We start from the raw sequence: 15,128 nt of genomic DNA, 5'->3' as shown, positions 1-15,128 counted from the left end.
ATACATGTAGAATAATATACGTGTCTATTATTTTCCATAATAATAATAACAGTTTCCCATTATTTGTATATATTTAATTTGGTCAATTTCGGTAAATGTATATTTTGTCCATAAGTTTATGCGATGTTCAACTGATTCTGTTGACTAAGCGATTCAAAAACTTCACTAATTTCTAAATTCATATTCAGTAAATACAGGTTAGAGTCACAAATTCTATGTACACACACCATAAGTTCTCGAAACGTATTGTTTGTAAGGAATTTAAAAACATTTCCGTACTTTTTATCGATGATTATTAGTGCCTATCTGTAGCCACTGAGATTAAATATAATTATTTTCGTGTGCACAAACCAATTGTACATTTAATATAACTGTGTTCGCAAACAAGTTACAGCCTTGATTTTACCTAACCTAACTTTTTCTTTCGTAATTTTTTTCTTTTACATAATATTACAGCTTAAATTAAAATTAAAAAAAAATACATTAAAAAAAAAATCCTATAACCACTTATGAAAAATTTCAATTTACCAACTTACTGCAAACAGTTTATTTTACGAATCTAAATCATGAGTCATAATTACATTATAATTATGCAGTGTATTTATAGATTTTTTTTTATGAATGTCAATGCACACATTTGTATAATTCTATGATAAATCATACATGACAGATATTTTTTAAAGTCACAAAACATATAATATAATATATTTTATAAAATGATATCGATGTCTCTATGAAAGTTGTCTAACCTTATAGAATTGCAAATTAATATACACGAGATTTAATAGAATGACAATATTTTACCACAATGTAGTGTTATATACAGTTATAATATATATATACGCTATTATTGCTTATGTATTATTATAATAACGTGTGCTTAAATCAGCTGGTGACCACCGTTAAAATTATTCGAGTTAAGTATTAAACGGGTCGAATTACGCGCGCACACGGGGCAAAAAACTACAATATAATATTATGTAGGTATATGAAGTTAAAACAAAAAAAAGGGTGTACATTCACTCCTAACCCAAATTAAGTAGAGTTATGTGCCGCAGACGGAAGAAAGGCCGCGTGGATAGCACGCGGGTATATTAGAGTATATACAGGTATGGATCGTGCGGCGACGGTGACGGCGAAGAGCGATCGCGTGGGGGAGCGGTCGGGACCGCGGGGGCGGCGCTGATGGTGATCGGTCGCGGCGGGCGGACGAGCGGGGTGTCGTATAAAGGAGCACGTAAGCATGCGAACTTTCGTAGGTATACAGCAGGTACGCCACCACCTCTCCCGTCCCGGCAAGTTCGCTTTCATTGGTCTGCTGCGGGAGACATGCAAATCCCGAGAACACGCCGTAGCGCCCTGCCGTAATACGCGTACTACACCCGTAACAATTCGTAGTAGTATCGCACTGTGCACGGCGTCCGTACATTACACTGTGCACTGTGCATCGCTCATAATCGTGCAGAGTACCAGTTACGGAGCAACTCGGCGGGCCGAAGACAAAGCTCGCGGGCACCGAGACCCGTTGCGGATCGTCCGGATCGACGTGTAAACCACAATATATTATCATTATTCCTATATTATACGGGCGGTTACGTCGGCCATCAGGCGAAGTCCGCCGATTCCGACGACATATTTATAAATAATCACGCGGTCATGTCCGCCCGACCCATCTGCTATGGTTCCACCGCCGCCGGTGCGCGCGTGTTCGTGAAGAAATTCCGCGTGGACTTCTCGCGTACGGAGCCGCGGTCTGTTGAGATGTAGACTCGCGAGCGCATCGTCGTCGTCGTTGTTGTTGTATCGCCAGCAAAAAACATGATCGGCGGGTCCGGCAAAAGGGGTTCGGCGGCCGGCAACAGCAAGCCTCCGTCGTCCACAGCCACCGCCGCGGCAGCCGACGACAAGGCGGCTGCCTCGGCCGGTGGCACGTCGAAGACCGACGACAAAAAAGACGAGACCAAAGGTGAGTTTTCCCGTGACGTTACAGCATTTGAATTCAAAAGATTATATTGATGTTACACGCTGAATTTACGAATCACGATAAAATCACGAAAGGCTTGAGAAAGACATATTATATCAATATATCATCGATAAATACCATGAGTTTCATGTACCGCGACCGGTCCATAACGATATTATATTATTGGTTGTGGCGTGGGAAATCAAATCGGAGTATAAAATACGATTATGGCTACATTGTATATTAATGCATAAATATTATGAAACCACAAAATTCGGTGATCGTTTTTTGTCTTAATCGCATGGTTAAAACAATAATATATTATTATCGAACAGTAAAACCTTTATACATATTTTTTACGAAATCCGAGAAATCAAAATTTATTTAAATTACTTTCTATTTTTTATTAATCATATAGATTTTAATCTTCTAAATTTTGAATTAAAGATTCTAGGCAACGCACATAGTTATAACATATTTTTTACAAAAGTTGTTTACTATGCATTATGTTTTTCGAGAAATAATATTGAAACAATTGATTGTATAATATTATTTATTAAAACCAAATTATTGTTGTAATATTAAATATGATTGATAAAACAATCAAAAATTTATACATTTTTAAGGGGATTGGAAACGATGATTTCCTGTCTTTATTTAACACACACGCAACATATAGGATTATAGACGTATTCTATTTCCAACGAACCGTTTGATATGATGAAGCGATAAGAATTCTGAATACAGATTTGAATTCGTCATAAGGTCTACTGCGATCGACTTTCCCACATTTTTGATTTTATCCTCTCAAAATCCAAAAAACGTTATATTAAAAAAAAAGTAAATAAAAAATTGACATATTTAAATTTTTGGAGTAGTAAAAATCAAAAAAGTAAAAATGTGGAAAAGTCGATCTCGAGAAGACTTGATGATGAATTCAAATCTGTATTCAGAATTCTTATCGCTTCATCATATCAATCGGTACGTTGGAAAAGAACACGTCTATAATCTTATGTTGCGCGTGTGTTAGACAAAGACAGAAAATCATCGCTTCTAATCCCCGTAATATAGATAAAAAGGCTCTATGTGACCAATGCGTATCAAAGAATTATCATGGTTGACTTAGAATTTAACTAAATTACAGTCTGCACTCTATTTTAATACAAACAAGTTACCAACATATTAGTTAAAAAGTATACTGCAGGTACTTGAATTTTCACTTATATATTTATACTTGAATTTTGCATCTCAATACTTCTCATGTAGGGTTCTGTAAAAATCTTAAAAAATCTCCAAATTTATTATAGTTTATATATTTAGAAAATAGGTACTCCGCCCACTGCTTAAAGTTATAAATGAACAGCGATTATACCGATTAATCCACTTTAATAGGCCATTTAAAACAATAGCGTAATCCAACACGTGCAGTGAATAATGTTTGATGTGTGATGTGTAATCATTCAATAATATAACACATAGTTAACATTATGAGGAATTGTATCACTACTCAATAATTTCATCAATAAAAAATATTCCTATGTGTTTCATAATATAAAACTATTGTAAATGTAATTTAGTTTTCTTGAAACAGATAAACAGTAAATGTACAATTAAGTTTTTAATATTTGTATTAAATTAACATTATTGAAATAGATATAGGTAAAAATCTCAATGCTTTATATAAACAAGTTTTAATTCAATAAATTGTGTGAACGACTATTTACTATTCGTGACAATAATAATTTATTATTATACTACAATATCTGTTTATTATTTGATTTTTGTTAATTTATGTTTGCCGAGTATCAATAATTTCTGCCAATTAATTTCTATTTAAAATTTAAATAAAAAACTAAAAACTACACTTACAACTTGAAAAAATAAAAATGTAAGAATATTTTTAATTACAATGAATTAAACTTAGAAAAACCTTTCAAAAAATAAAATTAAATTCAGCAGTCCAAATAATACTAAAAACGCATATGTGGCTTTACATTGTCAAAAAATTTAAAATTATTAATAATTTAATCTATATTATGTTATTATTTTTTCAATTTTCGTTGTTATTGTAGATGGGGTATTACCAACGACTCTACCTAGTCCAGGCTCGTCCATTAGAGATGGAGCCCAGCGAATTTTACAATTATGCCAAAAGTCAGAATGGCCACCATTAGATCAGGCCTTAAAGGTGGTGGAAAAACTAGTAGCGGCTGGTGGCGAGGATGTGACGTCAACACCGTTAGCTGGTGTAGTGGATCAGGTATAGCTACTGGTTTTTTTTATGTTTTATTGGAATATTAAAGTTTTAATTGTACCCACGATGCGCAAATATATTTTTTATGGTTGAAAAAAAAATAGGGGTTGATGTCCATTCCAAAATACGCGTGGACGTTGGAAAACTAGCACAACCGGAAAAGCGTCATGGTCCGTCGACACGCGATTTACCCTAAAGGCCACAACTTGAACTTAACACATACATTACATGATTAAAGTAAATTGTCTAAATTGGGCTAAAAAAAGTTAACAAGGGAAATTTATTTGACCTCAATGTCCACAACGCGACGAAATTCCAACAATTATAATACATTATACTATCTAATATATTTTATTTTAATTATATTAGGTACATACAATCATTAATATTTTATATGTTTATTTAAGTATATAACGTAGGTATTCATCAATATACCTATCGATACAAATAAAATTAAAAATCATCAATCGTTTTTCTGATTTTAAGACAAACATAAAACCAAACCCATTTGAAGATAAAACTCAAAGTATAAATTATATATTAAAAGTTAAAATACAAATCATACTGAGTTGATTATGGCATTAAAGGTACATCAATATCTAAAATACAACGTTGATTCATGCAAACGCATCAAAATAATAACAGTTTACCTACCAACCGCACCTATTTTATCTTTTGCCAAAATAACGTTACATAGAAGTCAAAAACATCGTATTTTACTAGAGAGCAATAGTACAATATACTAAATTGCTATGTATTATGTAATAATTAAGAATTGATTAAAATAATTTATTGTTTATTTTTATAATATATTAATTAATAATTAATAATTTGTATTTACATAATTTAATATTCATGTAAAATTGTAAAAAGTAGCACTATTGTGAGCTTCTCTTTTCACCGCATCATCATTGTCAACCTTTAACTTTAAATTAAAGTTATCTTTTAGCTTTATTTTAAAAAAAAAACCTCGGCGTCTTACACTCCGAAATATTGTCACCTCTTTTAATTTTATAATATGTATATTAAAACAAAAATTGAGCGAGTTCTACTCAAACTGCATAAACACGTTTTGTAATGTCGTACGTGTGTAAGACGGAAAACAACACATGCGGGTGACACGTCCTCTTAAAAAAAATAAAATTTAATTAATGTGAATGTATATTATTAATTATTATTATTTAATTTTTTTTCTTTATAATTAGGGTGTGCCTTGGCATACCCGACACACCCCGTAGATTCGCCTATGGCTATGCAGTAGAGACTTTATTCTGTAATATTAAATAAAGTAGGTATAGTATGCACTATATGTAATGAAATCTCTTTGATTTGTTTGACTCGTTAATAAATTATAAATTATTATACTTATGAAATTAATTAATTAAAAAATAATTAAAATATTTCTTATAAAATTAAACCATTTTATATAGTATAATATTATATATTTACAGAGCAATGGAATGACGCCTTTAATGTATGCAGTCAAAGAAAGCAAAACTACGTTCCTAGAACGTTTAATAGACCTCGGAACTGATGTTACAATTAGAAATATGGTAAGCACTGGCCATATTATATATTATTATTTACCTATAATTGGTTAACGCATTTATTACCATAATTTTAAAACTATTTTTGTGTAACATTTACCAAAGCTTAACGGATGACTCACGAAAAAGAATTATTACCCAAAGCATAAAACTTATCATCAGGTTGCAAATTTATTAAGACTGTTGTGTAGATAGTATTTTTTATAAATATATTCCGGTCACGCGAAAATACTCGATCGTTCGTCTTCCATAAATTTAATATGACTTACGTTAATATGTATATAATAAACTACGCCCCTATTGCGGAGTATTCTATACTATTATTTGGATAGCAGTATATATTATATGTAAAATTTTCAGGAAAATTTTAATGCGTTACATTTGGCTTCAACGTATTCCAGAGAAGACGTAATAAAAGTATTACTGCCCAAAAAAGGCGTAGACGTCTACTGTCCAGGAGGTGTATGTTATTTGATTTTTATGACTTCATATTAAAATATTACATTAATTTAAAATGTTAACTCATCAAACATTTACGTTTAAAGCCAAAACAACAGACGGCCGTGCACATGGTGGCTAGTAGGCAGACGGGTACGGCGACGAGCATACTTCGAGTCCTCCTGGGGTCTTGCGGAAAAGACATTCGTACTATTGCCGACGGGGTAATTTTTACATAATTTATTGTTTTTTAAGCTATTATTCGAAACACAATAATTAATATTATAACGGCCATCAACTACGCGTTTGTATAGGACGGTAAAATTCCGCTGCTATTGGCCGTGGAAACTGGTAACCAGTCGATGTGCCGGGAACTGCTGTCGACCCAAGCAGCGGAACAGCTTAAGTATAAGACTAAATCCGGTGACATGGCCATTCATTTAGCAGCCAAACGAAAAGACATAGACATGATAAAAATACTAATTGACTACGGTGCTAGCGTAGACAGTCAAAACGTAGGTATATCAGTTGACATTTCGTTTGATGTTTAACTGTTTAATATAATATATAATGTATTTGTACTTACTACTTCACTCTTGGATTATATAGGGCCAAGGGCAGACAGCTCTTCATATAGCTTCGGCTGACGGAGACGAAAGTTTAGTTAAATATTTTTATGGCGTACGAGCTAGTGCTTCTATAACAGACAATCAAGGTAAACGTTATACTAGGTATATTATGTAGTAAATATTAGTATCTATAATACACTTACTAGTTAGGTAACCCAATAAATAGGCATTAGACAAGTAGTAATTCTCATATTGGGTGTAGCCGGTGTATATATAACCTGTGAATCGTTTTAATATTGGTTTTGATTTTCTATCATTTAGACCGAACCCCGATGCATTTGGCTGCTGAAAACGGCCATGCAAATATCATCGAGTTGTTAGTCGACAAGTTCAAGGCTTCCATATACGAAAGGACAAAGGACGGCAGCACTCTCATGCACATAGCGTCGTTAAACGGTCACGCGGATTGTGCAATGATGTTGTTCAAAAAGGGAGTATACCTTCACATGCCGAACAAAAGCGGCGCCCGGAGTATACACACAGCAGCCAGGTACGGGCACGTCGGCATTATCAACACGTTGTTACAGAAAGGAGAAAAAGTCGACGTCACGACGAACGTACGCGATTTATACGGCATAAGCCGGTTATAAACATTAATTATATTATATTAAAATGTCTCCGAGCTCACACATCTAGTATTATGTTTGACTTTCAGGACAACTATACTCCTCTCCATATAGCTGTCGAATCCGTTAAACCAGCGGTGATTGAAACGTTATTGGGATACGGAGCCGATGTTCACGTAAGAGGTTAGTTATGAATTATAATAAGTAGTACGTAGGTATATTATTATATAATAAATAGACAGATATCGTCTATCGTTTCCACTGGTACTACGCGTATTATTATTGTACCATCGGTAAATATATTTTTTTTATAGGTGGGAAATTACGGGAAACACCCTTACACATAGCCGCTAGAGTAAAAGACGGCGACCGCTGTGCTCTTATGTTGCTCAAGTCTGGAGCCGGTCCCAATCTGGCCATGGACGACGGACAAACGCCTGTGCATGTGGCCGCCCAGTACGGTAATCTAATAACGCTTCAGCTATTACTAGACGACGGTGGCGATCCTCTTTTCAAGAACAAAGTGAGTTATACATACAAATCATACAGTTGCAAAATTATACATTATCGTTATGTTATTTCTCTAATCCAACGTATATATATATATATATATAATCAACGGAATATAGGTGGGAGAAACGCCGTTGCATTTGGCTTGCAGAAGTTGTCAAGCCGATATTGTCGGACAACTCATCGATTTTGTCAAATCGAAACAAGGAGATGAAGTAGCCAATTCTTACGTAAACAGTGTGAACGAAGACGGTGCATCCGCGCTACACTATGCTGCCAATATAAAACAAACCGAAGTCAATGCGTCTAAACCGAACAACGACGCTAAAGTTATAAAATTACTTTTTGAAGCAGGAGCCGACATCAATTTACGGACAAAACAAGTAAGTTTCAATGTAACATATTTATTGTACTCAAATATACCTATTTTTTGTTTGTATGAAATTAAAGAAAGTATTATTAGTATAATTTGAATAATGATTCAACCTAATTCAGTAATATGACACCTAACTATGCTATTTAAATAAATGGTTTAATGGTAATCACTTTTTGCTAAATAATATCCTACTAACTACCGCATAATAACTTTTAAGTCAATTCATAAACGGTAAATTGCTTTAACATTTGTATAACACAATATTAAATCATTTACTTTATTTCTATATTAAGTTTTTACCTAGTTAACAATTTTAATTTAAATGAACAAATCATAATATTATCAAGATAATACTTGAAATTAAACATACATATTATTTAGGTATATTTTTTAGTAGTCATCACGTGGATTACTCGTATAATATATTATAATAATAAAATTTAATACTACTCCCTTACTACTATTGTTTATCTTTCTCAATATGTTCATGTAATAAAGATTAAGAAAAATGTATCTGCAATATATGATCGGTTTATTGTATTAGATATTTTGTGTTTTTATGTTTTAAATAAAATAAAGTAGTTAACTTTATGGATTCAGATACATTATCTATTAAAAGAATTAAACAGTTACATCACAGATAAATAGTTGTTATCTGTAAGTAGGTAATACAAAATTGGCTATTTTATTATAAGTACCTATTTATTTGATGGGGTTGGTAACTGGTAAGCGAAAAAAAATGGTTTCAAAATTATTTTATAATAACGCTACAATCAATAGTAGCACTGACACGAGGCCAAATGTAAATTACTTTGTGAATGTATTTTAAATGCTAAATTATTATTTTTCTTAAAAAATTATGTAAATTGTCTATTCAAAATCGTGTGTTCCATCAAGACTTTAACCAATAATCAAAATATATAGGGACAAAACCTATGTTTTTACAGAATATTTAATCAATACTTTAACGATAGGCGAGCATATAATATTTATTTTATAACTAATAATAGATAATAATTAATCCTGTTGGCAAATCAAAAGAAAATCGTAAAATTGTTATAAAAAATCATATTATTATGTATAACATATATTGCGATACCATATATATTATTATGTATTATTTTAGCACCACGAAACAGCTTTACACTTTTGTGCTGTAGCTGGTAACAACGATGTACTTACAGCAATGCTAAATGGTATGTCACCAACCGAAATACAACAGTCCATGAACCGTCAATCCAGCGTTGGTTGGACCCCTTTGTTGATTGCTTGTCATAGGGGTCATATGAGCTTAGTAAACACCATGTTAAACAATCATGCAAGAGTAGACGTATTTGATAACGAAGGACGATCTGCACTTCATCTAGCTGCCGAAAGGGGATACTTGAAAGTATGGAAATTAACAACATAAAATAATATACCTATCTATAATATATTATTAGCATTAAAAATGTCCATAATATAGGTATGTGATGCTCTACTAACTCATAAAGCATTCATAAACAGTAAGTCAAGAGTTGGCTGGACAGCGTTACATTTAGCGGCTATGAACGGCTTTGCTGATCTTTGCAGGTTAACTTTTGATTTTTTTTTTTTTTACATTAAATATAACTTACCTATAACAGTTGGAATTTATTTTTTTACTTAAGGTTTTTGATTCACGACCATAACGCTGTAATCGATATTCTCACTCTGAGAAAACAAACGCCTTTGCATTTAGCTGCATCTGCAGGTCAACTCGAAGTTTGTCGATTACTGTTAGATTTAGGCGCGAATATAGACGCTACAGACGACCAAGGACAAAAACCAATTCATATTGCAGCACAGAACAATTTTCCAGAAGTTGTCCACCTATTTTTGCAACAACATCCACAATTAGTTTTAGCTAGCACTAAAGTAAATATTATTTCCGTAGACCTTAGAACGTAGGTAGCTTAATTTACAATTAATTTTCTTCTTTTTTTTTTGTTAGGATGGAAATACGTGCGCTCACATAGCAGCAATGCAAGGATCAGTTACTGTGATTATTGAACTAATGAAATTCGACAAAAATGGTGTGATTTCGGCTCGAAATCGTATCACGGAGGCTACACCACTTCAATTAGCAGCCGAAGGAGGTCATGCACAAGTGGTTAAAGTTTTAGTCAGGGCAGGAGCATCGTGTTCGGACGAAAATAAGGTGATACTTACAAATCAATTATTTTATTTTTATTAATTATGTTTTACAAAATTTGAAAATTCATTGTTCCAGGCAGGATTTACAGCTGTCCACTTAGCTGCACAAAACGGTCATTTACCTGTATTAGAAGTATTACGTTCGTCCCAGTCGCTAAAAATTTCAAGCAAGAGGCTTGGTATGACGGCGCTTCATATGGCTGCATACTGTGGTCAAACAGGTACCCTATAAAAAAAGCAAATAATAAATGTAAATAAAATATTTCAATCGTTATATTATGTTATTGCTAATTTTAGATACGGTTCGAGAATTACTATCTCATATACCAGCAACGGTCAAGTCTGATCCTCCATCTGGAGTCAGTGTATTAGGTGTACTTGGTAACGAATCTGGAATGACACCGTTACATTTTGCTGCTTATAGTGGTAACGAAAACGTTGTCCGATTATTGCTCAATTCGGCCGGAGTTCAAGTCGACGCATCTACAGTTGAATCTGTACGTTGTTATTAAATAATTTAAGTTACTATATTATTATCATCATGTCTGTATATGTTTATGGGTACAAAATAAATATCAAATTATTAAATTATACCTATATTTTTAGGGTTACAATGCACTTCATTTGGCATGTTTTGGTGGTCATGTGACTGTAGTTGGGCTACTGTTATCAAGAGCAGCAGACTTATTACATAGTTCTGATCTCAATGGTAAAACGTGTCTGCATATTGCCGCCTCTTATGGCCATTACGCCATGGTTGAAGTTTTGCTAGGACAGGGTGCAGAAATTAACGCCACTGATAAAGTTTGTGTTAAAAAAAAAAAAATACTGTTCTGTTTTTCCGTGTTTACAATACAAATAAAATAAAATTAATAGAATGGGTGGACGGCGATGCACTGTGCTGCTCGTGCTGGATATTTAGACGTAGTAAAACTTTTAGTCGAATCCGGTGCCTCTCCAAAAGCTGAAACCAACTATGGGGCGTCGCCGATATGGTTTGCAGCTCAAGAGGGCCATAATGATGTGTTGGAATACTTGATGACAAAAGAACATGACACTTACGGTTTAATGGATGATAGAAGGGTACAAAAACCGAGATATAAACTATCTACTTAAAAACAAATCAATAAAAATTGAAAATTTTTTTTCGTTTTAGTTTGTCTACAATCTAATGATTTGCAGCAAAAATCATAACAACAAACCAATTGAAGAATTTATTTTAGTATCGCCCGCACCAGTAGACACTGCAGCAAAACTTTCCAGTATATATATAAACTTATCAAATAAGGTATATTTATATAATATAGATTTTATTCTTATAATTCGTGTATTTACAATAGAAAGTACTCAACATAAAATCAATTTATACTACTAAAATGTATTTAAATGTGTTAATTAAAATAAATAATAATAGATAGACTCAAGTTGTGAACGTTTTTTGTCCAAAAAAGTAATAAAAAAAAGTAAATTGTTTAATATATTTAATATTATCATGTGGTCCGCTTTAAATTATTAACTCCGATGTATATTAGTGTTGAAAAAAATCAAACAAACCCCCATATACGATTTCTAATGATATGTCATTATAATTTATAATCAAATATTTTTATCACGAAAACAAAAAAGGAAAAATTAGTAATAAATTAAAAAAAAAATTAATCAAATTAAAAAAATTAAACAACCATATAATATTTATTCTAACCATGCAGTATGAAAAACTTTACCTCACAAATACAAACATAAAATAAAATCATATTAGGTATCTATAAATATCTAATGTTCTATTAATCATTTTTATATTTTTAAATAATTTATAATTTTTATAAGCATTCACACAAATATATTATGTACATTTATACATATATTAAAACTGAAATTTACAAAGGTATAGGAACTCATAACTTTTAATTAATTTATCTACTCTGAACGAAAATCGTATATACACTTTAAATGAGTATATGACGTTTATGTATTTACGTATAAAAAAGATACCTACTTACGTTTTTACACGCATTATAATAATTTGGTGAATAGAATTTAGGTATATAATATATATCAATAGGTACTTTTTAACCACTTTTAAAATGATAAAGAAGATAAATTATTAAAGAATACAATTTTAAATAGGTATTATAAACATAAATACAATTAAACTCAGGGTGTAACTAATTATAAACAAAACTACAGATTTTTAATATTTCAGTGTGAATAGTTTAATGTTCATTTCAGTTTCATGTTTTTTCAGGACCTAAAATTACTAATTATTGAGTACAAAATTCAAAGTGTGTTGCAATTGCAACTATCTATTAGTAATTAATAATAAAGTATAGGTGAGAAAAATAGATATTTTTTAGAACAACTTGTGTTATACATTATATATGTACCTATATTATACATATAATGAAAATTTCTTGGTCAACATTTTTAACCTAACCTAAATTTATTTTACAAAATCAATAAATCATAAGTCGTTTTTGTATGATTAAGTATCTACATATTATAGGTATTATCTACTAAGATCAATTATTTAAAATATATTTTATTATTATATTAACTAATATTGTACGATAACTAGGAAAAAGAGAGAGCAAAAGACTTAATAGCTGCGGGAAAACAATGCGAAACCATGGCAACTGAACTTTTAGCATTAGCTGCTGGTCAAGATTCAGCAGGTCGCATCCTAACAGCTTCAGACAGACGAAATACTGAATTTTTAGACGTCCTTATTGAAAATGAGCAAAAAGAAGTAATCGCTCATACTGTTGTTCAAAGGTATCTACAGGTTAGTTCATTAATAATTGTAATATGTATGTATATTTCAATTTAATATGCGTTTAAATTTAGGAACTTTGGCAAGGAAGACTGAATTGGGCTGGATGGAAAACACTACTTATGTTCTTAGGATTTATCGCTTGTCCTCCATTATGGATAGTGTTTACTTTACCCCTTTGGCACAATTATAGTAAAGTTCCAATCATAAAGTTTATGTCGTACTTGACTTCTCATGTTTATTTAATGCTTCTATTACAAATGGTCGCCATCACGCCGTACTATAGAGCAGCGCGGCAAAATTTATTTCCATATTGGTATGAGTGGTTGCTCTTGGTAAGTCATCAATAACAAAATTATTTCATTTGTAATAATTTTTATGTGCCTATCAATTTATTATTAGGTTTGGTTAAGTGGTTTGCTACTATTTGAACTAACTAATCCAAGCGACAAAAGTGGACTGGGTTGGGTGAAGTTGGCTGTTCTCTTATGGAGTGTGATAGGAGTGGCATTTCATTTAGTCGGATTTTGTGGCCTCGTTTCCAACTCATATCTTCCTACAGTCATGTATCTTCGGAATCAAATGTTCGCTATATCATTTTTAATGGCGTGCGTTCAGATTCTGGATTTCTTATCATTCCATCATTTGTTTGGACCCTGGGCTATAATAATTGGTGATTTGATGAAAGATTTAGCAAGGTTTCTCGTAGTACTGAGCATTTTCGTATTCGGGTTTTCTATGCAAATTGTTGCAATGAACCATCCTATCGCTAAGAAATTAGAAAGAAAACAAACAGATTTTTTTGCAGAAGGTAAAACTAAAATATAAGCAAAACAATACATTTAAAAAATATATATGTACAGTTTAACGTAAATATTTTTTTTTTTATAGTACTAATGAGCCCAATAGATGCATTTGAATTACTTTTTTTTGCTGTATTTGGTATGGCAACACACAACGACTTGAGACAGGCTTCTAACACCGACCAACCTCCGTGGACGGTTTACTTATTTAAAGCTGTCTTTGGTATCTATATGTTAGTTTCAGTTGTCGTACTAATTAACTTGCTTATTGCTATGATGAGTGATACTTATCAAAGAATTCAGGTAAATTCAACATATTAACGTTGTTTAAACAAAAATAATGTAATTTATTTATATAAATTACCTGTTAAAGGTGTTAGGTGTATATGATATAATATATGTCTCATATTAAATAATTATAGGCACAATCTGATATCGAATGGAAGTTTGGATTGGCAAAATTGATTAGAAATATGCATAGAACAACTACAACGCCCTCGCCTTTGAACTTAATTACGACTTGGTTCATGTATTTACTAGAGATATGCAAGAAAAGAGGTAAAAATACGCGAAAGAAAAATATTCAGGAAACACTTACGAATTTTTCTAAACTGTTAAATACAGTTAAGCAAAAAAAGCGCCCAAGTTTATCACAGATGGTCGATATGAAAACAAAAGGACGAGTAAGTGCCAGGACTCGAATGGGTAATAAATGGCTATCAAAGGTGAAAAAGGCGCAAGTAGTTCCAAGAGGTAAGATAAAACGATTATATTAGTAAAATTAAATGGTAGGGCATATATTATATTATAATATTGATTTAACGTGCTGTGTAGAATCGATATCGGTTAGTGTCGTACATCTGAGTCCGTACGGATCCCAGATAAGCTTTGCGAGCTTGTCGAACCGTATCGAGACCGTCACAGACTGGGATTCTATCGCAAAAAAATATCGAGCACTGCAAGGGGCTAGCGAAAATGACGAGAGAGAAGACACGAAGGCTTCGAACGCATCAATGGAACGAATAACCAGGAGTAACAGTGAAGCTCAGTCAGACCCACAACCGGTATTGGCAAACAACATAAAGAACATCCCATAA

The 15,128-nt window shown here is 32.3% G+C and overlaps 1 protein-coding gene across 2 annotated transcripts; it reads left to right on the top strand.

The window, feature by feature from the left end:
• The first annotated feature begins 1,818 nt into the window (after positions 1–1,818).
• LOC113550940 (serine/threonine-protein phosphatase 6 regulatory ankyrin repeat subunit A) lies at positions 1,819–15,128 on the top strand. 2 transcript variants are annotated; one of them, XM_026952905.1, is made up of 27 exons: positions 1,819–1,966; positions 4,036–4,223; positions 5,669–5,770; positions 6,125–6,226; positions 6,310–6,426; positions 6,517–6,717; positions 6,812–6,917; positions 7,093–7,388; positions 7,487–7,580; positions 7,712–7,920; positions 8,027–8,290; positions 9,410–9,673; positions 9,749–9,855; positions 9,933–10,179; positions 10,256–10,462; positions 10,535–10,679; positions 10,756–10,955; positions 11,065–11,262; positions 11,335–11,541; positions 11,615–11,746; positions 13,034–13,240; positions 13,303–13,563; positions 13,631–14,039; positions 14,120–14,334; positions 14,454–14,589; positions 14,656–14,784; positions 14,866–15,128. In XM_026952905.1, exons 1-27 carry the CDS (start codon positions 1,819–1,821, stop codon positions 15,126–15,128), a joined length of 5,154 nt encoding a protein of 1,717 aa, XP_026808706.1. The 2 variants fall into 2 exon arrangements, with proteins under 2 accessions (XP_026808706.1, XP_026808705.1); XM_026952904.1 differs by having other exon boundaries at positions 14,454–14,784.

The sequence above is a fragment of the Rhopalosiphum maidis genome, chromosome 2 (genome assembly GCF_003676215.2).
Source record: "Rhopalosiphum maidis isolate BTI-1 chromosome 2, ASM367621v3, whole genome shotgun sequence".
In the NCBI taxonomy this organism is placed as follows: Eukaryota; Metazoa; Arthropoda; class Insecta; order Hemiptera; family Aphididae; genus Rhopalosiphum; species Rhopalosiphum maidis.
The sequence above is the reverse complement of the archived record's forward strand: the minus strand, read 5'-3'. Positions and strand labels throughout refer to the sequence as shown.

Excerpts from the sequence above, each read along its gene's own strand:
- LOC113550940 (XM_026952904.1), top strand. The coding sequence starts at position 1,819 with ATGATCGGCGGGTCCGGCAAAAGGGGTTCGGCGGCCGGCAACAGCAAG. Across the intron at positions 5,771-6,124 it reads ATGTTACAATTAGAAATATG|GAAAATTTTAATGCGTTACA; the intron begins GTAAGCACTGGC and ends TAAAATTTTCAG. Across the intron at positions 14,335-14,453 it reads ATACTTATCAAAGAATTCAG|GCACAATCTGATATCGAATG; the intron begins GTAAATTCAACA and ends AAATAATTATAG.